General features: G+C 41.6%; 1 protein-coding gene and 1 long non-coding RNA gene across 13 annotated transcripts in view; one reads left to right on the top strand and one right to left on the bottom strand.

Annotated features, from left to right (window-relative positions):
• dgkb (diacylglycerol kinase, beta) overlaps positions 1–23,718 on the bottom strand; it is a 114,211-nt gene that overhangs the window by 41,429 nt on the left and 49,064 nt on the right. For all 12 annotated transcript variants that reach the window (XM_028580246.1, XM_028580251.1, XM_028580240.1 and 9 more), the window contains 10 exons: positions 23,407–23,524; positions 22,112–22,200; positions 21,642–21,758; positions 21,250–21,348; positions 20,143–20,244; positions 14,568–14,641; positions 13,883–13,957; positions 9,463–9,548; positions 8,719–8,808; positions 8,029–8,189 (listed from right to left, as the gene is read on the bottom strand). In XM_028580246.1, coding sequence (XP_028436047.1) covers positions 8,029–8,189; positions 8,719–8,808; positions 9,463–9,548; positions 13,883–13,957; positions 14,568–14,641; positions 20,143–20,244; positions 21,250–21,348; positions 21,642–21,758; positions 22,112–22,200; positions 23,407–23,524 — 1,011 coding nt within the window. The remainder of the gene's footprint in view (positions 1–8,028; positions 8,190–8,718; positions 8,809–9,462; positions 9,549–13,882; positions 13,958–14,567; positions 14,642–20,142; positions 20,245–21,249; positions 21,349–21,641; positions 21,759–22,111; positions 22,201–23,406; positions 23,525–23,718) is intronic.
• Positions 10,921–16,732, top strand: LOC114557026 (uncharacterized). The gene is made up of 3 exons (XR_003692760.1): positions 10,921–11,344; positions 13,858–14,007; positions 16,433–16,732. It is a non-coding gene; the product is annotated as an uncharacterized LOC114557026 (long non-coding RNA).

Raw genomic sequence — 23,718 nt, 5'->3', positions numbered from 1 at the left:
GGTTGGGATGAGGATCAGCACCTCTAAATCTGAGGCCATGGTTCTCAGCAGGAAACCGATGGAATGCCTTCTCCAGGTAGGGAATGAGTCCTTACCCCAAGTGAAGGAGTTCAAGTACCTTGGGGTTGTGTTCGCGAGTGAGGGGACAATGGAGCGGGAGATTGGTCGGAGAATCGGCGCAGCGGGTGCGGTATTGCATTCAATCTATCGCACCGTTGTGACGAAAAAGAGAGCTTAGCCAGAAGGCAAAGCTCTCGATCTACCGGTCAGTTTTTAGTTCCTACCCTCACCTATGGTCATGAAGGCTGGGTCATGACCGAAAGAACGAGATCCAGGGTACAAGCGGCTGAAATGGGTTTCCTCAGGAGGGTGGCTGGCGTCTCCCTTAGAGATAGGGTGAGAAGCTCAGTCATCCGTGAGGAGCTCGGAATAGAGCCGCTGCTCCTTTGCGTCGAAAGGAGCCAGTTGAGGTGGTTCGGGCATCTGGTAAGGATGCCCCCTGGGCGCCTCCCTAGGGAGGTGTTCCAGGCACGTCCAGCTGGGAGGAGGCCTCGGGGAAGACCCAGGACTAGGTGGAGGGATTATATCTCCAACCTGGCCTGGGAACGCCTCGGGATCCCCCAGTCGGAGCTGGTTAATGTTGCTCGGGAAAGGGAAGTTTGGGGTCCCCTGCTGGAGCTGCTCCCCCCGCGACCCGACACCGGATAAGCGGACGAAGATGGATGGATGGATGGATGATTGATTGAAAGAAATCTCCTGCTACCTTTTACCTGTCTGGATACTCAAACACAGATTTTTCAAGTGTTACACCGAAATCTGTGACCCATCAGAACGTGTTACAGTAGAGCCGGTCTTCCTGCCGTAAATCATATTCTGACTTCACAGGATAAATCTGGGCAAAGGCATTAATAAAAAACTATTTAAAAAAAAAAAAAAAAAAAAAAATCGATTGATTGATAGATTTTTATTGATTCCACACACAGCACACATGTACAGAATATACATGAAATAATAGTATACAATATACATGAAATAATAAATAGGATAGAATACAAGAACAAATATTCAAGACAATGAAGATAACAAAAATATAAATAAAAATAAAAAATACGAAGTGGGGTGTATTAGATGACCAGAAAAGGAGACAGCCCAGTCCCCTGTGGAGTCCCCGTACCACTCACCACCACATCAGACAGGACACGGTCCAGACAGACAAACTGTGGTCTGTCTGTCAGGTAGTCAGTGATCCAGGAGACTGTGGGCGCACCGATACACATCAGCTGCAGCTTCTCACCTAGCAGATGTGGCTGGATGGTGTTGAATGCATCTGAGAAATCCCAAAATGTGATTCTCACAGTGCCGCCACCGCCATCCAGGCGCAAATGAGCTCGCTGCAGAAGATAGATGACAGCGTCGTCCACTCCCAGACGAGGCTGGTAGGCAAACTGTAGAGGGTCCAGAGAAGATCTCACCTGCAGCCTCAGGTAGGCCAAGACCAGCCTCTCCAGCACCTTCATCACATGGGAAGTGAGAGCCACTGGGCGGTAGTCCTTGAGGCCAGATGAAGTCGACTTCTTGGGGACCGGGACAAGGCAGGACGTCTTCCGCAGCAGCGGCACCCTGTGCAGGCTCAGGCTCATGGTAAAGAGATGCTGTAGAACAGCAGACAGCTGGCTGGCGCAGGTCTCCAGGACCCTGGGGCTGGTGCCGTCCGGGCCAGCAGCCTTGCGCTGGTGAAGCCTCTCCAGCTGTCTCCTCACCTGGCCAGGTGTGATTGAATAGCAGGAATTTGCTTAAAGTGTCTGTGGGGGAGATGAAATATGCTGTAGTGGCGGGGGGTGGGCAGACCACTGGGGAGTGAGGGGGAGGTGTGGGAGCAAGAGAGGGAGGTTATGCCTGTGAAGTAACAATTCAGCTCGTTTGCTCTCTCACGGCTGCCTGGTGTTGGTCTTTTTCTACCCCCACGCCTGATGATCTCTTTCATCCTCTTCCACACCTCCCTGATATTGTTCTGTTGCAGTCTGGCCTCCAGCTTCAACTTGTAGGAGTCTGTACACTACCTCAAGGCTGTTTTATGCTTCTGCATCAACTCCACGCCGTAGCTACGCCGTCGCTCCTACGCCGTCGTGACCCTTTCGGAATTCTGCGTCGGGGTTGCTTTGCATCGCGGTGCATTTCACCGCCATAACGCCAGGGGGCGATAAGTCTGAGGTCATTTGCGAGGTGTCTGCCAGCCAGTTTACGTTACATTAGCAAGCAACCTTTAGCACAACTGCCCTCAAAGAACTGCTTGCTGGCGAAGAGCTAATTTCAAAACGTTACTGACATATAGACATTTTACAAATGGATAACCCCGTCATTGTAACCAAAATATGTCTGAGTTTATTTGCAAAGCTGATGTCAGTGAACTAGCATGCTGCTACTCCCCACAGTAGGCTGCTTGAAACACCGACTATCATCACAAGGGTTGGGTACCGAAACCTGGTTCCACTATGGAACCGAATGCTACGCAACCGGTAGGAATCAGACCGGATTAGAACGCAAATTTCAGTTCCACTTAATGTGTTGACTGAAATATTTTCCCTCTGTTGCTCCGAAACGGACATAAAATTATCACACTTTCTCTGTAGTCTACCGTTAGCTAGCTACCGTAAATGTAGGCTACTCTTAAAATGCCATATTTTTACTCTGGGCTCACCAAAACAGACGGAAAAGTCTTACTTTGATGTCATTTTTCAGCTTTTAAAGAATCTGTTATGGAATCGGAATCGTTTTAAAAGTACTGGCTCGGCATCGGAATCGTAAAAATCCAAACGATACCCAACCCTAATCAACACACAGGACGAGTTGACCATTCACAGTCCTTGCGGTCTGCGTCGCCCCGATGCAAAGTTACAAGTTAGTTTTTGGAGGTGCACGTCAAGCTACGGCGGAGGGCTCGGGGGAGGGGGGGGGGGGGGGGGGGTGTTCACGGCGATGCAGAGGGGTCTGCGGGGTACGCCGTCGATTCGACGCAGAAGCATAAATCACCCTTCAGTTTCTCCCGCAGTTCGTGCTGTACCTTCCTTAGCTCCTGTCTGTCCCATGGCCTGAAAGCTTTCTTCTTCTCATTCAGAAGAACGTTCAGGTCACTGGTGTTAATGGCTTGTGATTGGGAAAGCATCGTACAGTTCGTGAGGGCATGGTGATGTTCTCACAGAATTGTATGTATTCTGTGTGCTGCAGTCTGTCATGTTAGTGATGTCCTTCCCATGTGGCTCACAGAGCATGTCCCAGTCTGTAGACTCAAAACAGTCTTGCAGTGCCTCCTCAACCTCATGAGTCTACCTCCTCACAGTGGCACCGTATGCATCCTTGGCATTTGCATACAGGAGGTCCAGAGTTTTATTGTCTCTATAGGGGCAGTTAATATATTGTCCGGGAGCGATTTGTCCAGTGCAACCTGATTAAAATCCAGTGATAACCATGAATGCATTGGGCTGCTGCGTCTGAAGTCGTGACACAGTGGCGTGAATGGCGTCAGCAGCTGCCTCCGCATCAGCAGATGGTGGAATGTAAACAGCGATCACTATGGCGGATGCAGATAGTACGGCCGCAACCCCACAGCCAGCAGTTCAATGTCTGGGCTACAGTTAAGTTTCTTAACATGTACATTTCTGGGATTGCACCAGTTTTCACTCACATACAGTGCAACCCCCACTTCCTTCTTCTTACCGCTTTCTATAACATGCCTGTCTGCCCCAACAGTCAAAAAGCCATGTACCTCAACACCATGGTCCGGGATGTGCGAGTGCAGCCATGTATCGGTAAAACACAGTATGCTGCACTCGCAGAACTCCCTCTGGGTCTTAATGAGCGCCGCAAGTTTGTCCGTCTCATTTCCCAGAGACCGTACATTCCCCACAATGATCGATGGGACAGCAGGCTTATGTTTTCTCTGCTTTGCCTTACGTTTTAATCCACGTCTGCAACCCCAGCGTCTCCTCTGTAGTTCCTTCGGGATTTCAGGCTTGGCCCCCCGCCAGCAGCACAGGTCGACACAGCCCTATCAGCAGATCGCATGTGTAAACAATAGTCTCGCTGCCTTGTGCGTAACTCGCAGTTACAAAAAACGACCAAAGTAAGAACAGAACTAAGAGAAAAGTTTCAAAGTTGACAGAAGCCATTTCAACACAAAAAAAAGAAATGCACTTAAAAGACCAATAAGTGACTAAAAAACACACAAAATACACATCAGTAGCTGCTGCAACCAAGGGGGTAAGCTTTGCTTCAGAACTCGAACCTATGGCGCCATTTTGATGCTACCAAATGATTACCTGACGTTAGCATTCCATTGACTCCCATTCATTTTGACTGTGAATAACTTTACATCTAAAGCGTTTAAAGACTATTTGTCCATTGTTAATTTCTAAAGAAACACGACAATGTATAAAAGGTTCCATTACCTTGTACCTCACGTTATGGCTCCGTAGCAGACGTTTTTGTAAAAATAGGCTAATGATTGTGTCATAACCATGCGACCTACTGTCGCATAGAGGAATTACCGTATAGTACAGGAGAAGCTCGCAGGCAGTTTTGACTTACATTAGCTGTTTAAGTTTAATTACTAATGTTAACTAGCATTTTAATTAGTAATAATTAGCCTGTGTCTATGTTATCTCCTTTCATATACCTATGCTCTCCATCTCTGTAAGATTCAGAATGATTGCGATTTCTCTTGGCACAGCTACCAGAAGACTTCCAACTTTCAGACACGTTGCTCACGTCACATCTACGTCGTCTCTCTCAGTTGGAGGCTGCGCAGTAACGCTCAGCGCTCACCGGAAAAGTGCTTCTAATATCCTTCACTGGTCTCTCTCCAGAGCAACGGGATCTGTTGGTCCAGTTTATATACTGTCTAAGGCTGCAACAGGCTACCGCACGACACAGCGCCATCTTGCTGATATAGCGTTCTTTTCACCGTTTTCTCGTTTGCTGTTACAGGTCATTTATGATCATCAGATGGAAAATTAAACAGTTTAAGAAACATTTAAAAGTTCCTCAGTTACTTTAAAATAGTACATATGTATAATTTAGATACGTGGCATTAGTTAAGTATATAAGTTGTGTAACAAGGTATGTTAAAATAAGTGAATGTTTACTTTTGCTTTTACATGACAGACGAACAGCTTTCTCTGGATGAAAGTCCTGTGTTTTTTGACCCATCCGGCCACCCCGACCTCCTTCCTACGCTTACTTTCTTGCTCTTTGTACTTTATCCACAACAAATGTACTAAATCCTTTTATGAAATATTGTTTGAAACATGTTTTTTTTCACATTTATACTGTGAAATTAATGCAATAAAACATGAATGTTGAGAGATTTATTTCACACTGTAACCGCTTCCCCCTGTACACAACGCCATTCAGCTCTGTAGACAGATGACAGCCATTGTTCTCCTCTATCACAATGTTAACAAGACCTGTCTTCTAATATCCTCCAACATTGTCATTAGGGGCCCAGGCTGGAGGTGTTATTCAACTAACATTTGTAAGGCCATGCATCACTTATGTCTCTGACACAGTCTGTACCAATCGCACAACACGAGTGGCTCCCTCCTCTGCCACCTGCAAATGTCAATTACCATATTTCCCCCTGACATTTATCAGTAATGGCTAACATGAGCTACGTGAAATCAGTGTCATTAGGGTGGAGATGGACAGGGGGGGGGGGGGCTAACGGCTGCGTAACACCATGCAAAGACACAACAAGGCTTGTTTATCAATGAGAGGTGGTTGAGGCTTGAGCACATCTCAATAAAGGCCTAACCAGAATGTGATCAAAACTAATAAATTGACTGATAATGCTGTTACTGCAGGTACTGTGTATTGTGTTTTTATTCAACCTTTAATAACAGAACCAAGAATTATTGACAAAGGGAATTTAATTGTCAGTACGTCAGTCCATCCTTCTTTTTTCTTTTTTATGTTCAAGTTTGTATTTGGTTTAAGCTGTTTACTGACACCTCTGCTATTCTGCGACTGAGAATCTTTGTCACCGTGATTAAAAGTAACTTTGGTGTGAACGGTTTGAAAAGCTGCCATACTGTATGCTTCTTCCACTAGCAGTGTAACCCTGCAGTCACAGTCAAGTATGGTTTGTGATACCAGTGTGCTTTTAAAAATCCTGCAAGGTTATATGATACCAAGAGGTGAAATCTGTGAGTGGGACTTGCAAGAAGAGGTACTCCAGCTATACTGCTTTAGTTCCACAGATAGCACAACAACAAATCAGTTTATGACTAACCAAAATCACCTTCTTTGTGCTATTTTTGTCCACTTTAGATTATTTGCAGGGGAAAGTGGGTAATAGGTTTAAGAAAAAAAGTAATGCTATTTAATAAGTGGACCACATGTAATTGCTTTCAACCCAATACCAAAGATATTACTGTATAACAAACAAGATAACAGAAAATAATGACTTCTGCCTGTCTGTTATAAATGGGACCATCCTAGTACTTCTCTTTAATATTAATCTGGCTTTTAATTTGCAGTAATTCATCTTTGCTATATATTTTATCTTTGGTATTTACATGATTTTTTTTAGTAAGTAAAAAGTAATTATTATTTTAACTAAATGCACACTTCCTGCATTACTGCATTACTTCAAATAGTAACTTACTCCTCTAGTAAACTAGTATTCACATGAAATAAAACAACAAAACATTGAGACCATTCAGCAAAGGACACTGGGAAATAAATTCAACACTGGTTGCTATGGACTTGTATAGGCTTCCTCAGTCATTGTATGTTTTAGCACATAGGTAAAGCTGCCGAAGTTGAACATTATATTTAAAACATATATGTTTATTTTTAAAGCAGATTTTAAATTACATTGTAACAATTTAACAATTTGCCCATATGAAATCCAATCGCGGACGGCTGTCTTGGAACGCAATAGGCAGACGGTGGCGGAATGCCCCGACACCTAAATTCAACTAACATGTAACCGTGAATAATGAGTGTTTGACCTACAGTCTGTTGAGATGCCTCTCCAAACGCAGAAACCAAGCGCAATCACACCATAAAATGTTAAGAAAAAATATCCGTATTTTGTAATCCAATGACACGAAAAAAAAAGTAATCCACAGAGATCAGTAGATCCACAAAAAGGGTCACAGTGTATCCAGCAAGGCCTGTACTACACACGTCACATTCACCAGCCAGCTCCAAACAGGTGAACGAGGCCTCTCCACTTCGCCGTTTAAACAAAGTGGAATAAACGTATAAAAGTCAAAATCTACACAAAACCCGCAATCAATTAGTAATATGACATCAAATGTATATTCATGGCATTTAGGAAACCTTTATTGTAACCTTGGCATGGAAAGGTGTCCAGACATAGTGCAACAGTAATTTTCGTTTTTTACGTCCTGTTGCTCCCACCGTCAGCCAGGTAATATGTTTTTTACTAAAGCAGTATATGAAATCAGATGTATTACCTACCACCATTTAGTTGTTTTGTGTTATTTAATACATTTATAAAATATCTGGTCATGCCAGACGTAATTATTCCACTCATTTTTTAAACAATGCAATTACCCGTTTCAGCCATCGGGGGGGGGCCCACAGCCAAACTCATGGGTCAGACCCATCTGGTAGCGAATGAGGTTCGAGACTTAAGAGCTAGATGGAAAAATATGCACCAAACAAGCCACTCTGAAATGTTGCTGTTTTATGAATACAAAAGTTGGGTGATCACCCCGCCCTAGACTAAAAAATGTTGGGTGACCATCCCCTCAACAAAGAATAAAAAGACATGACCCTCCCCTATTTTCCTCCGGTGGTCCATTCTATGAATACCGAACGATCCCTAACAAGGCATTTTTCAATACTCGAGACTTTAGAGGCAATTTGGCCGGTACCTAAAAAGTATTGAAATTGGTGCGCAAGGACTATATAATATACAGTATATACAACTTAAGATTCCCGTTCCCTCGTTCTGCTGCCTCATCAGTGCCATGACTACTGACTGTAAGTGTGACTCACCACTCCGATGGAGAAGTAGTTGTTGACGATACTGTAAGGCACCGGGTCCCCTCGCTCCTCCTTGTCTGTGGGTGTGACATCAAACTTCCAGCGATCCAGCATCACCTCCGAACTGTTCTCGATGTCCTGCATGATCTTCAGCAGGCTCTCGCCCTCATAGCCTCAGCAAAACAAAACCACAAGTTGTGTGTTACAATGGGTCGAGAGCTTGTACTACTTGGCTGATGAATTTTAATGACTTATGATAACGTGAGTGCAAAACTACCTTCCAAGTTCTTCTTGGTTTGTTGATTTATTGGACTGGTATTCTTTTTTAAATCAGATTAATGCTTCAAGTTAAAGCTACAGAAAAGTGAAAAAGAAACTCCAAACATGCTCTGGTTGCACCTTCTCAAATGTGAGGATTTGCTGCTTTTCTGTTTTAAATGAGTGTAAACTGGATATCTTTGACTTTGGGCTGGACAAAACAAGACTTGGGAAGATGTCCCCTCGAACTCTGGGAAACTGAGTTTGAGGGAACATTCTCACAATTTTCTGGCATTTTACAGACAATCAATTAATCTAGAAAATAATCTGCAGATTATAGTAGAGGGTTATAGTATACAGTAGTATACTTACTGTATGTGTGAATGTAATAAGGTGAATTAAAGCCATGTATTTCACTGCAATGCATCTATTTTCTGTCAGTACCTCCTCCCCATCGCAGACATCTTGCCAGGTCGTTGCCCGTGCCAAGAGGAAGTATACACACGGGGGGGTTCCTGTCCAGGTTGGCCTTATCTGGAGCAGCGGGACAAATATCACAACATGATGCGAAACAAGGCCAAACCAAGAAAACAAACTCACTGCAAAGACTTGGAAAAGAAAGCATCCATTTTGCAGCTCCACTTGTTAAAACTCCAAGTCAATATGAGCGTCCAGTTGTACAGTCTATTTCAAGACACGGTTATTACCTCTTTGTTTTGATTGATAAAAAATTGAGGCAATTTTTCAGAGCCAGAACAAGTAACGCATCTTCAAGACCAAATAGAGAAACCAGGTGATTTCCCCCCCCACCCCTCAAATGATGACTAGCATGTTGTTTTCCCACTCGCGTAATCATCCATTTTTACCACCCTTGAATACGCAGGCTCGTACGTAACAAAAGTGTTTATATACAAACCATACAACACGCTGAACAAGAGCTGCTGCTGGCTTTGAAAACTAATGAAAACAAATTCAATTTCGCCACACGCAAAAAAAAAAAATGGAAATGGAGTGTTTAAGTGCAACTCTGCTGCACGTTACCAGCACCAGGAGACTGTATGAGTAAATATACTAAAGCACCTCTGGAGGGTTGGGGGATTGTAATGAGTAAAATCATTAAATGGGACATGATTCTTGATTATGTTGCGATAACATCTAATATTATGAAATGTATAATATATGCTGTACCTATGAAGTCCAGGATCCAGCCCACGGTGCCGTCCCCTCCGCAGGCCAGCACTCTGAAATCTGGAACATCTCTGAAGAAGTTCAGCCTGCAAACAAACACAGTATGCGCTGCACATTACCTTTCAGTGTGTATTTTATCGTTTAACTGTATATTGAACAATAAGCTGTCTTCTTTGAAACATTTGATGCAGATTTACAAATTCTCATCACTCTGGTGAAACCTTATAATGTTTAGCTCTATGTTTAGCTATTTTCAATAGTGCCTGAAATGTACTATATACTGCCTAGAAGGTTGAAGGGTTTAACCCTGCGTTTTGTTGACAGCTTTACTTCCTCATTGTTTGGAGTCTCACAGACGCACACACTGTTGTGTTTGTAATAATAATAATAATAATAATATTGCAAATTCTTCTATTGACTGTATTAGGACCCAATATGTAGAGATGTACTTGCATGTTAATTCTTCTCTGTCACAAACTGACTTTGCACATTTGATGAAGGTGACAAAATACAGACATGAAAATAAAAGCATTGTTATTTACACCAGATAAGGGAATATTTCTCTTTTATATGTTCTATGGGCTACGCAGAAATAAATCTATATTTCAGTTGTTTCTCAAAAAGAAATTCACAGAGTTTGTTACAGGTAACCAACTGTTATAAAACTAACAACAGACTCCCCTCAAACATCAACTGGACATATGGAGCATATGAAAATCCATCTTAATAACATATGTTTTTACATATGTTATGTAGACTCCAAAACAGAAGTAATGATTCTTTTTCTGTACTGGATCATGTTTAAAAGCAATATTATAATATTTTGAGTTTGTTTTTGAGCTGTTCAGGGTTAGGATTGGGACTTTTATATATATATATATATATATATATATATATAAAATTGTATGAAGTGTTTTTATTGTTACATAAACCTATAGTTTCTTCATTCATTTGAGTTTTTTTGAAAATCTGGTCGCTCTGGAAGTGATTCAAAAGTTAAAATCACAGTGTTGCTCTTTTAAGCTCTGAAGAAGGCACGTTGCTGCTGAAATGTCACTTCATTGTGGTGTTTCCTGCTTCCTTTTCAAGTATTTATAGTTGTTGTGCTCTCTCAAGTCACATTTTTATGACAAGGCATGAGTTGGCCCTAAACAAACATTTGAAAATGAAAGATGTGTTTATAAATTGAGCTTAATTAGGACATTCCAGCTTTTCTCAGACTTTCTTGACAATAAAAGAAAGTGTTAAGTGTTCACATAATAGATCTGTGCGCCGTCGTGAGCATTTCTTTGAGCCCACTGCCACTGAACACCGCAAACCCCCTCTAATCCCACAAAATAACACATGTCGCATTGACAATTATTCATTCGGCGAGCAAGCCTGCCTGTTCGAGGGCTAATTGGATCATGACAGGCAATGTTCAGTCCAACTTCTTCCGTTCCTTCACAATAACAAAGCCCTAACTGAATGAGCCAGCCTCCGAGCCTCGTATGGCGGGTAAATGATTCGCTCAATTACTCTCCAACTGGGACCACAAACCATATTAGACGCAAAACAGACGGCCGCAAACATGAAAGGCAACTTTGGGGATGTTTAAATACCAAGAAACAAACACTTAATTTGCTGTAATTGCATTAGTGAAGCAGCTAATTGACAGCAGTGCGTGCGGCTGCTTCGGCCTGCAGTGTCCGACGCTGACCGCTCACCTCTCTAATGTGTGCGGCCGTGCGCACACTTGACTAAATATTAACAAGGTTACAGCGGGGCAAGGTTATCTGGAATGCTGTCAGCTCTGAGGAGAAGCTCTGGGTTCAGCTCCAGGCGAGGTTCCAGGCCACGTGCAGGGACATCAAGAGAAGAGAGACAACACAGTGGACACGAGGTCAGCCCCCGAAAACTTGGGAGCTGCGTTGGCACAATGTGTTGCGCCAGTTTCTCGCACAGACGTCGAAAACCCCGTGGTGGAGGTTGTTGTTTTTTTTGGTTTTTTTGGCAGCCTGCGTGTGCCGCTGTGTATTTATTTTTTATAAGCCACAAAGAGTCTGTTTTTCAGATCTAATCAAAGCCAAACAACGTGGCGGCACGGCAGAGAGGCATTCCTGTATGCTATGTACCACCAAAGTGATGGAGGAGCCTTATGCATGTAAATGATCCATTCATTTTCTTAATCACAGACGTGAACCATAGGCAACCCGATGCAGCCTGCACCTACACAGAGCTCCTCGTCTGTATGCGTGATCACATGTGGTATGGTGAGAGTTTCACCCCTCTCCATCCGTTAGTCATCTGCGTCTCCGGCTCGCCCGTTCACATACACGCTAATGCACACGGAGCCGCCGCTCGTCCGAGGCTACAGCATGATACCGTCGTCTCCAGGATTTGTTATGTGTGAACTCATCTCATTTGTGTCTGTGCTGTGTGAGGAAGGCGAGTGAAGGCTCTAATATTAAAAAGGCTTCTCTTGCATGTGATGGTGGCTATTATATGAGAGCACAACAACAACAGCAGCCTTATTTGTGAACAGAAGATGATTAGCAGATACTGTATGATTTGGCTTTCTTTCTATTTCGATGTTTACAACAATTAACATTATTATGTAAAAATTCTGCCTCAAAATTGTCACATTTGAAGATACATTTTTCATTTTTAAACTTATTTTTAATCTTGCCACCTAATAAATTGCAGTTTGTTTTGCAGTGTATTTCTACACTGGTTTGTTTGATTTTAGATAAAGTAAAATAAGGTATAGGAAATGTAATGTAAATGTATTTTGGATTGTATTTTGCTAAACCTAAAACCACTCATCAATGTAATGTGTAACATGCATCTCCAAAGAGTGCGCTGAGAAAATAGAGAAAATAAGAATATCTTTTAATTGAAGTTTAACACACGCACACCTTTGTCAATAAGCAGTAATGAATTTGACCCATAACACCTTTTATTTTATTTTTTAAATAACTGGACATGGACATCATGACTTCGATAAACTTAGGATCGGTTCACATTTTTTTAAGTCCATTTTAAAAACAGTACTTAAACTTTAAAACTGTGTTGGTTTGCTGTAATAATTTTATCCCGTTCATAGTGGCCATGACGGTGACTGTCCTCCCCTGGAGAAACGCCCACATAAGTCTCTAGCGGTTGAGCAGTTATGACGGGAGCAAAGCAGGCGTCCGATACCATTATTTGCTTCCCAATACCAATTCCAATACCTGAACTTCCGTATCGGCCAATACAGAGTACTGATCCGATACCAGTGTCTTGTATATTTTATTATGTTTTAACAGCTGTATACTACTATCCCTGTATGGATCTGATATTATTTCTATCTTTGTTCTATGGCCTGGCTCAGGTTAAACTCTTTGTGAAACATGAACAAACACAAACAATGAACACCGCAGAACTTTCTTTTATTATCCAATTTGACAGTCAGAACGGAAAAAGAACATAAATAAACTACTTCAACGTAGACTTTCTTTAGGGCTTTATTACGTGGTATTGGATTGGTGCATAAACTCCAGTACTTGCCGATACCAGCGTTTTAGGCAGTATCGGAGGCGATACCGATAGAGCGTCAACTTTCAGAGTAAGGAGCTAGGTTGTGGTGGTGGATGGGTCAAACAAACACAGGACTTTCACCCAGGAGACCGGGGTTCGTGTCCTGGCTCAACGTAGGTTAAGGTCCTCGCCAGCGGGTGAAAGCCAATCCCAGATTCAATCTCATTTTAAAACGAGCGTTGTCTGCTTGGTGTTTGCCTCATTAAATTTGCGTTTCTTTTGGTGTTGTGTATTTTCATAGCTACCTCTTGGATGCTTGCGAGCTGGCACCTGGTGGCTAAGTTTTAAAAGAGGTTCACGCCCAGAAACGTCCCGAACACAGCAAAATAAGAAAATACAGGCAGAGGGCAGGGTCTCTGCAGATACAGACACCACCAACACACATCTAATGGCCACTCAAGTGGATCGAGAGGGATTATTTATGTATACATTGTTATTTTTGGGAAAATCCTACTCACTGTTAGCCTAGAAATCTAGACGCACCCTAGTGGCAGCAAATTTATTTTGCAGCCGGGGTCAGTCTAGGCACTCTCCGTTGGCTTGCGAGCTGGAAAAAACAAATTTTGGTCAGGCCAATCACATTGTGTATAAAGTTGAGCGGATTGAGCCCTGACAATGGTGAGTTCCCAGACCCAACACCTTGATGTGGGTCTGGCTTGTCAGGCTAACTCACTATGCCTTTAATTAAAAGACATGAGAACTGCTTAATTGACAGTATGAACAGGAGGAATGATTACAGCAAGCACAAACTTTTTATTAATGTATATACTGTATGTGCACCTGACTATTGTTTTAAACCTATCCTTGAAGTGATCTTTCCCTGTTTGAACCATACAGTCTATGGTGTGAACACAGGACCTACCCTGGCATGGGTCCATTCTTGGCCAGGTTGTACACTTGTCTCGGGTTCAGGAGATACTGGAACTTTCTGTAAATCCTACAGGAGTGAGCACGCAGAGAGATCAGAAAACATCGAGACAACAAACGGTAAACTCACAATGCAAACATCTAATTCAAATATCACAGATTATGTAGAAATGTGGATTCAGTGTCCGATTTTTTTTTGTCCTGTAAGCGCCGACGCAGACCGGCGTCCAATCAGAGCGTGACAAGGCAGTGGAATGGGCAGCGGGGGGTGGGACATACCCAAAGTCCCCTCGAGGAAAAACCATTAGAAAGACTAATTCATTTAATTATATCAACTGGCTGAAGTCATATTTTGATCTCATAATTTAAACAAATGAGGGCCGGAGTAATAAGAAGTGAATGAATATGTTTCAGTAATAACCCAATTAGCCCTGGGTTAAAGAAGGGGGACCAGCCAGGCACCAGCGAGGAGAGTGTCTTGTGGAGAGGAGAGAGGGGGGGACGTATGAGCTGACGGCGAAGGTGGTCGGCGTTTTAGGTTTATGTTGTCGTGTTTTTATTTGACGAAGTAAGCCTAAAGCACTTGACAGCCAGAGGCCGCGCTGCCTCCTTCCCTCTGCGGCTGAGGAGCCGGGCTTCAGAGGCCTCTTGTAGCATGTTGAGACAGAGTGTGTACTTACCTCTCTCCTTGCTTCCCCCCGCTCTTCGGATTGACAAACACTAACAGAGGATGAGTGCCCTCTATTGTTGTGATCTGAATGGGAGATGTCAAAACAAACCGTTGGTGTTTGGAGACTGCAGGATGCTTCACAGGAATTCACTTTCAAGCCATATCCCTCGGACGTTTTATCGAGTCTATACTGCACTTTCAAGCAATGCCAGTCATCGGATTCCATTTCATCGTTTTCCTGTTTCATTGCAGAGGTGCACAAGTGGCACCTGGATACAGCAAAGTGTGGGCGCTCACCAATTCTTTGCCCGAGTCCAAATTTAATCTTGTGTTAATTATAATATCTAATTATAAAGCAGAACAGTGATGAAGCCCCAAGAAAATGTATTTCTAAGATCACATAAATGTTCCCTTTTAAGTTGATTTTTTTGATCAGCGGTTCAAGTATATTAAAAGGATTCCATGAAAAGACCAAAACCAATCATTTGTCAGTCCGTACGTCAATACTTTCTGACTACCCTGCTCTCATCTCCAGAGTCATTCTTACTGAAGACACATCTGTAAAAAAACAGATCACAAATATATATATATATATATATATATATATATATATATATATATATATATATATATATATATATATATATTTTTAAAAGGCTCTCTCTTACTCAAACAAGAGTAAATGTACATTTGTTGGGGACTTAAGTGGCGGATTTATACATACTGTATTTGGTGCCCTGGTGGGTATTTACAGCAGCAGGACGGTGTGTGTGATTCAAGATAAACTACAGTACAGTGTTTGCGTTCACGGTAATGAAGGAGCATGTCACCCAGTGCAACAGTGTGGCTCATTGATGTGTGTTTAATCATTTTTTGGATAACAATGGATCTCTCTGATACAGTGGGAGAAGATATATCAGGCTTTGGATAGACACATACAATACCACTTGTATGATCAATTGTTGACAAAAAGAAAAAAAAATTTGAATATTGCCAGCAAAATGTATCACAATAAATCAATAATATCATTCTTCTGCTCCAGTTTTTACCAGATATTAAGGTATTTCTAGTTGATAATATTAGATGCAGGCCTGGTTTTAGTAAGTAGACAGCCATGGGTATACTGCAGTACAATAAAACAACCCATCTATCTCTCAGCCACTCAATATACTGATACAATATACAAATGACCGTAAAAATACGTGATTTTATAATAGAATAGGCCTAAATACAGTGCAATACTGTAAACTGTGTTGAGGCATTTGAGCAACTAATTATTAACATCAAGCTACTGTACAGTACGGTATTTTTTTTAGTAGCCAGGTTGAGTCCGTCCCACAACTTCTTTAAAATCATGTGGCATCAAGTCCCCACCACTTTAAGAAGAGAGTAATCGGAAAAATATAATATTACACCAGAGATTTAATTCAAAGAAGTACAAAAAATAAGAATAGGAGAAAGAGAGAAACAAGAGAAATTCTGCCCCAATTGTGAGTGACTCTGCCGGGCCAGCACAGAGGTTGACGGCGTGCGTCACCTACTTGGCTCACATACTAGACAACGCACATCCTCAGCCATCCTGCTGCTAAAGGTAACTTCACAAGGTCATTGTGTTCTTATAAAATTCAGCTTTACCCTGGTTTGTCACTGTGGGTTGAATTTGCATCGTATTAACTGTTTTTTAAATTTTTTTATTTTGCAAGCATGCACCCTAATCGTTAGGTAGTAGGCTAGCTAAACCGTGTTACCACTGTCAACAGTCGCATGCCGAATTATTTGATCTTTATTGCCTAAGGCTAAGAAATTAATATCCAGGTCTTAATTTCTTTAATTATCTAATATCTTACATGCTTTCTCTGTTATTACATTTTTTAGGCGCCTCCTTGGAATCAACCCTGAGAGTTGAACAAAGGCCACCCAGGGGAAGGTGGTGTCAAAGAGGACGGGGAGGCTGGTCCATAAAATGGCAGCTAGTGTGAATCCCCATGTGGCAACTCTCATCAAAAACTTCTTGGACTTGGAGTGGGGCTTCATGTAGCCGACAACCCATCGCCACAAGATGTTCATGTTCTTAAGTCAAGTTCTGTTCAGTCAGATTGTGCAGTTCCAGGTTAGTTAGTTAGTTGTTGTTCCATTAAATAAAATGTATTATCTGAATGTGTTTTTTTTTTTTTAAAGGTCCCATGACATGGTAATCTTTGGATGCTTTTATATAGACCTTAGTGGTTCCCTAATACTGTATCTGAAGTCTCTTTTATATAGACTTTAGTGGTCCCCTAATACTGTATCTGAAGTCTTTTATATAGGCCTTAGTGGTCCCCTAATACTGTATCTGAAGTCTCTTTTATATAGACCTTAGTGGTCCCCTAATACTGTATCTGAAGTCTCTTTTATATAGGCCTTAGTGGTCCCCTAATACTGTATTTGAAGTCTCTTTTATATAGACCTTAGTGGTCCCCTAATACTGTATCTGAAGTCTCTTTTATATAGACCTTAGTGGTCCCCTAATACTGTATCTGAAGTCTCTTTTATATAGACCTTAGTGGTCCCCTAATACTGTATCTGAAGTCTCTTTTATATAGGCCTTAGTGGTCCCCTAATACTGTATCTGAAGTCTCTTTTATATAGACCTTAGTGTTCCCCTAATACTGTATCTGAAGTCTCTTTTATATACAGTAGACCTTAGTGGTCCCCTAATACTATATCTGAAGTCTCTTTTATATAGACCTTAGTGGTCCCCTAATACTGTATCTGAAGTCTCTTTTATATAGACCTTAGTGGTCCCCTAATACTGTATCTGAAGTCTCTTTCCCGAAATTCAGCCTTGGTGCAGAATTACAGCCACTAGAGCCAGTCCCACAATGAGCTTTCCTTAGGATGTGCCATTTCTGTATCTGTAAACTATTGAGGAGGAGAGAGGGGGGGTGTGGCCTTGACCAACTTCCACTTTGCTCGTTTGAAAGCCATGATGTCTCTCTCTCATGGGTGGGCCAAATTCTAAGAGGAGAGGTAACCTTGCTCTTTATGACCTCATAAGGAGAAGATTCCAGATTGGCCCATCTGAGCTTTCATTTTCTCAAAGGCAGAGCAGGATACCCAGGGCTCGGTTTACACCTATCACCATTTCTAGCCACTGGGGGACCATAGGCAGGCTGGGGGAACTTATATTAATGTTAAAAAACCTCATAAAGTGACATTTTCATGCCATGGGACCTTTAAAAATTATTTTTTTGGGGTATTTTCCCTTTATTATTATAGTGACAGTGGATAGACATGAAAGAGGGAGAGAGGGGGGACACGCAGCAAGGGGCAGCAGGTCAGATTCAAACCCGCACCGCTGCAGGACCCAGCCCAGCTCCCACTGTGTGAGCCAGAGGGCGCCCCTGAATGTGTTTTTTAACAAATGTATTTTTGTATGGCGATATAAGCCTGAGTAATATTCATGGTATTTATGGATTTAATTTTCATTCATACATTCTCTTTATATGCATGAGGTGTGTCTGATTGTTGATTGGCTTAAATAAAAGCCTAATACAGCCAAAGGCCATTTCTTGATTAAGTCATTTTTATATTAAGCAATTTTGAATGAAGGGTTTTCATGTTGAAATGTAGAATTTTTAAATGTTTAGCCGTGTTATACTGAAAAAAAAAAATCACATTCTACACATTTTACAGTAAAGTAGTTGATTTAGTAGTTGAACTTATTTTAGTAATAAGTTGATGACAGGAACACTAAAATAACAGTATAATGGCAAACAAATAGATGACATCATCTTACCGTAAAGCTTTCTATTTATACAGCACAGTACCATAAAAAACGTTACAGCTACAAACTGTTATAAATTACAGTAGGTATACTGTAGAATTACAATAAAGAGCAGGTAAATGTAGCTGCCAGTATTTTACTGTAAAGCTTATTTATACAGCGCAGCGCCGTAAAATGTTTTACAGTAATAAACTGTGGTTATAAATTACAGTAGGTACACTGTAACATTACAGTAAAAAGCAGGTAAATGTAGCTGCCAGCTCTTTACTGTAATTTAATGGGGAAATTTGTGACAGTGTACTCTCAACCTGATAAATCATGATTCCCAATTCAGTCACAATAGTTATTTGTCACCGCTTCCTAATTGGCAGGGCGGTTTGTCTCTCTGTGACGTGGGCAAAGGATTTTCTCGGAGCGCGGCAGTGAGACTGTGGACAGACACAACCTGCCGTGCCGGAGGCCGAGCTCACAGAGGCTCTATAAACAGGCTCTAATCCAGCGGCCCCCTGTACGAATCGCTCCTTGTGCAGTTTGTCTGCGATAACTCGCCCCGTGCTCTCCCTGACACAGATGAAGCGCTTAACTCCCCCTGTCTGCTATCCCAGCAGGCCAAGGGTGAATTAATGAGCTCCCTGTCCAGTCCAGAGTGATCCATTACTTCCTGTAATTATAAATAATAATCTTGATTATTATGCTGGTTAGCCGGCGAGAGGCATAGATGGATGTGCCTGGGATACGATTCATCATATTTCTCTCCCAGCCACGCGTAGACGAGCAGTCGCCACAGACAGCGGCAGGTTTCCATCGCCAGCATGCTGGCTGACAGATATTAGAGAGGATCGGGGGGGACGGGCCTCTGCTGTATAATACTGATTACCAGCAGGGCCTGCAGAGCCTTATCATATGTCCCAAGACCAACTGCAGAGGTTGATTTCAAAATAAAAAGGTCTGATGCATGGATACTCTCTTCAAAATAACTGTTAAGGTTGCCGGTTTACAATTGGTGCAGAATGCAGCAGCAAGGCCTCTAGCATATCTCTCCAGTCATTGTCACTCTCCATATACGTTTTAGAACTCAATTTAGATTTCTGTTGAATGCTTTTAAATCCCTGCATGGTCTGGCTTCACTTTACATTTTTAGATCTTTTAACCCTTTATTCTGCAACAAGACGCTTCAGATCAGATATTGTGAAAAGTCCAGGCTTAAGACAAAAGGTGGGTCGTGTTTTTACTGTTTTACGGACAGTGTCAGGTCAGCTGAGTCAGCACCGCATTTTAACAAGCTTTCAAACCCAATCTGTGCACAGTAGACAGGCATTTTATAACCTTTTAATTTTATTTTTTTTTTTAGAACATTTCATCTCAGTCCCTGAGATTCTTGTTGTATTCTACGGTACCTCGTGAGCACCTGTGAAGCACCTCGTTACTCTGGGTTTAAGTTTACGTACTTAACCAACCATGGCATATTGAAGAAGTTGTGACTCATTTCACAACTTTTGCTTCCAACGTAAATGTACGAATTAAGAATCGAGAGACGTAAGAAGATCTGGTGAAATATGTCCGGGCTGTACATCAATTTAGGAAATGTTATTTTATCTAAACGCTTTTGGAAATTTTAAAAAGTTGTTTCTGAAATCCAAGCTGCCGATTGGTTTCCCACCAGAAAACATATTTAGATTAATATTGGTTGGATGAAATGTAAGTGATCTCTGTGTGTACTGTGGAGCATTGCAGTACGGTACAGATATAATGTATCCATGCACATTAAAGCAGGAGAATACTACACAGAGGTAAAAAAATAAAAAATAAAATGACTCACCTGCAGTCCTTGGCCGTCCACTGTGACCGAGTTGGCTCTCTGCATCTTCCCCCGGCTCGACTGGCTGGACCGGGAGTCTTTCCTGAGTGTCGACTGCCTTTCCTGGGGGGTCAAAGGTCAAACAGCGAGGGTGTTAGAGGATCCAGGGTGGTTTCCACTTTTATGATTTATGAGAGAAATCTAAAAGGAAGTTATGGTACTTTAATAACTCTTTTTCCTGTTTTTACTTCGTTTGGCTTATTCTGAAAACTCAAATATGTGCATTTCTATTCAAACAGTATATTGTTCATGCTTTTTTGTCACGTGTTACAGTAGTTGTTGTTGTAACCAGGGCTGTGTACCGTTGATGTTGGTATTTTCTATTACTTTCAGGTCAACAAAAATGAACAAATAAATAAATAATAAATGATTTAGTATCTTTCCAACCAAATGTCATCGGCAGCGTGACAAAGGCTTCAAAACAGCATTAAGACTATCATGTTGGAAAGTAAATCACTTTGTTTTATGGGGCTGTAATTTCCCAATAATTCAATGATTCGGAAAGTTACTAGGAAATAACTATTTCATCTGCATGGTGCAACTGCAATTATAGGGAAATGGAGAAAGTTCAGAGACTGTGGGTTTAATTACGGTTTAGTTTGTGAGCAGATGTTGATTTCCAGAGGACTTTCTGCTCTGTTTAAATAAAAGTTGCAGAAAATATAATAGACCTGCTATATTCCACTAAATGAATAAATCCTTTAAAAAAAAGAGAGAATTTGGCTTTAGCCCTGATTGTAGCATGCCGCGTTTTTGGCCATGTCTGAAAAACCTCCTGATCTATATGATGATACCAGGCAACTTTAATCAGTCAAAACGATTACTCAACGTGGCTAATCTATGTTTTAGAGTTACTTAATGAGCAATTTTAGGTGCAGTCTTTTCTCCTGAAATAGACTTAGTACGATTTTTTTTTTTTTATCTGGTAAAAGAAAAATAAAGTTTTTCCATTTCAGAGCTCAGTGGGAGAACACAGGCTGATGATTGCATCCTCAGATAACACGGTGTCAAACAAGGTTAGCCTCACCCAGCCACGGGACCGCTGACCAGAGAGGAGTGAAGTCTTACCAGGACGACGGGGCAGATTGAGTTTGGGGGCAGGATGTGATCCTTCAGGGGTCCACAGTCACACTCAGGTTTCACATGGGAGGCACACTTGTTATGGAGCTGGAGGAGATGGAAGTCGTTATTTACAGTCAACTTTTGACAGCAACAGTACATTCATCAGAAGGTGCACATCTTCAGCTATATGCTCAGGCATTATTTGCATTACATGGGTCATGGCTTCTGTTTTATTTGCTATTAACCTGCAAACCCAAACAAGTGTTTTCTGGGTGTAAATTGGTGGGATGACTTGTGAGGTAGCCGAGGTGCTAAAACGAAACCCTAAAAAAAAAAAAAAAAAGAAGCAGTGGGAATATAATGAGAAGGTGGCTGCCTCTCCTCGGGTGGCGGCTTACCGTGATTTGACACCACACACAGTGGAGCCCAGTCAGGCCCTGGTAACACTTAACGGTTTTGTGACACTTGTCACACTTGGTGGGGCAGTTCCCTTCCACCCAGAAATGATGCATTACCTGCAGAGAGAGGGAGAGACAGCATACAGGGAGGGAAAAGAAGTGAGAAAAGAAACATGGTGCAGAAAAACAAGATGTATACAAAGGCACAAGTGACACAACAATTAAAGAAAGCAAGATGGAAAGAAAACAAGCAAGAAGGGAAAAAAAAAGAAGCACAGCAGAGAATCAGAAAGGCCAAGCAAATGATGCCGTCTGTGTCTTTAAACCAGGCTTGTCATGGTAATTAGCAATGCTTAGTAGCAGATTGAGTTGTTTTAATTTCATTAGAAGACAAGAAGCCCTCATCCTAAGCCCTGTGGAGCATCGCTGATCCAATCGTGCTGACTGGTAAAAACTCCAATTGGACGCACCTCTGTGTTTTTCTTGGACTTGACATAGGTTTTGATGCAAGACGGCGGAGCGCGAGCCACGCAGCGCTCGTGGACTGTGTACTTGCAAACTGGGAGGGAAAAAAAATGCAATTTAAGACTTTCAACAAGGAAAAGACGGATCACAGAGGGAAGAAAATACAGACTTTTCATACAATTATAAAGGGATATACACTCGGGATTTGGAGTAATGTGCTTGTGAAAGCTGTACGGAAGGTGCTTGTTGCCAATATTTTGTGAAAAAACGCTTCTGTGAAGAGTGTAGAGTTGGTGCACTATAGAAAAAAAGGATTATAGCTAAAACACAATTTTTAAATTGAACTACTACAACTACTACTACTACTGTGGTAGTTGGTTATCTTTTTTCACTGCTGATATTTTGAGGTGATTAGTATTGTTTGCTTTGTTAGCATTTTGTATCAAAAAAGCCTCTTTAAAACAGCTTTTAAAACCATCATTTGACACTTGAAACTCTTGGCTAAACCTCAGACTAATTACAGTACATACTTCTTTAAATGGCCAGGTGGAAAATAAGACGGCAATATTTGAACATACAGTGCTTAGCATAAGTGAATACACTCATGCTAAAGTTGAATAAAAAGAAGAATAAAAACTCATCTGTTGGAAATTGATCTTAATGCCTTAATTAAAATAAATGAGGAAAAATCCAACCTTTAAGGACACCAATTTTCTTTGTGAATGAATAATGTATTGTAAATAAATAAATGTTCTTCCTTAAAATACAGGGGGCATAAGTATAGACACCCCTATGTTAAATTCCCATAGAGGCAGGCAGATTTTTATTTTTAAAGGCCAGTTATTTCATGGATCCAGGATACTATGCATCCTGATAAAGTTCCCTTGGCCTAGCCCCACATCATCACATAACCTTCACCATACCTAGAGATTGGCATGGGGTACTTTCCATAAGATCATCTTTCAATGCAAATCAAACCAGCTATCAGGCTAACTGAAATAAAACCATGCCAATCTCGAGATATGGTGAAGGGTATCTGATGATGTGGGGCTATTTTAATTCCAAAGGCCAAGGGAACTTTATCAGGATGCATAGTATCCCAGATGATTTTTTTATTCCTCTTTTTAGTCAACTTTAGCATGGGTGCATTCACTGTAAATGTTACCCCAGAATAACATCCATAATATCGTCACTGTAACACATGAAAAGACAACACCGGCCCAGTTGATGAGTTTGTATGTTATCTGTCCGTGCAAATCAATGTATCTGTGGAACCCTTAATGGTAAGTGAATTACTCACATGAGCAGCACAGTCCCTGCTTCCCTAGTCCAATTAGCATGTTGAGACACAGGTTACAGTAGGCCGGCTTGTTGAAGTGCTTCAGTCTCCACACGTGTTGCCCGTCATCTTTAACATTCTGCAGCCACAGAAACACATCAAATGATTCACTTGATTAATTTAACTGCTTCATTACATCATTTTGTATTCTGGTGGGAGAATCGTCAGCTAATCATTTCACTGAGTTGGCTCGTTGGTTGTCTCACTAGTTGTATTTTTATTTGTGTCTGTATTTTACTTCGGTTCTTCCAGCTGTGTTTTCCAAATGCAGTA

The sequence above is a fragment of the Perca flavescens genome, chromosome 6 (assembly GCF_004354835.1).
Source record: "Perca flavescens isolate YP-PL-M2 chromosome 6, PFLA_1.0, whole genome shotgun sequence".
NCBI lineage: Eukaryota > Metazoa > Chordata > Actinopteri > Perciformes > Percidae > Perca > Perca flavescens.
Note: the sequence above shows the minus strand (reverse complement) of the source record. Positions and strands in the feature narration are given on the sequence as shown.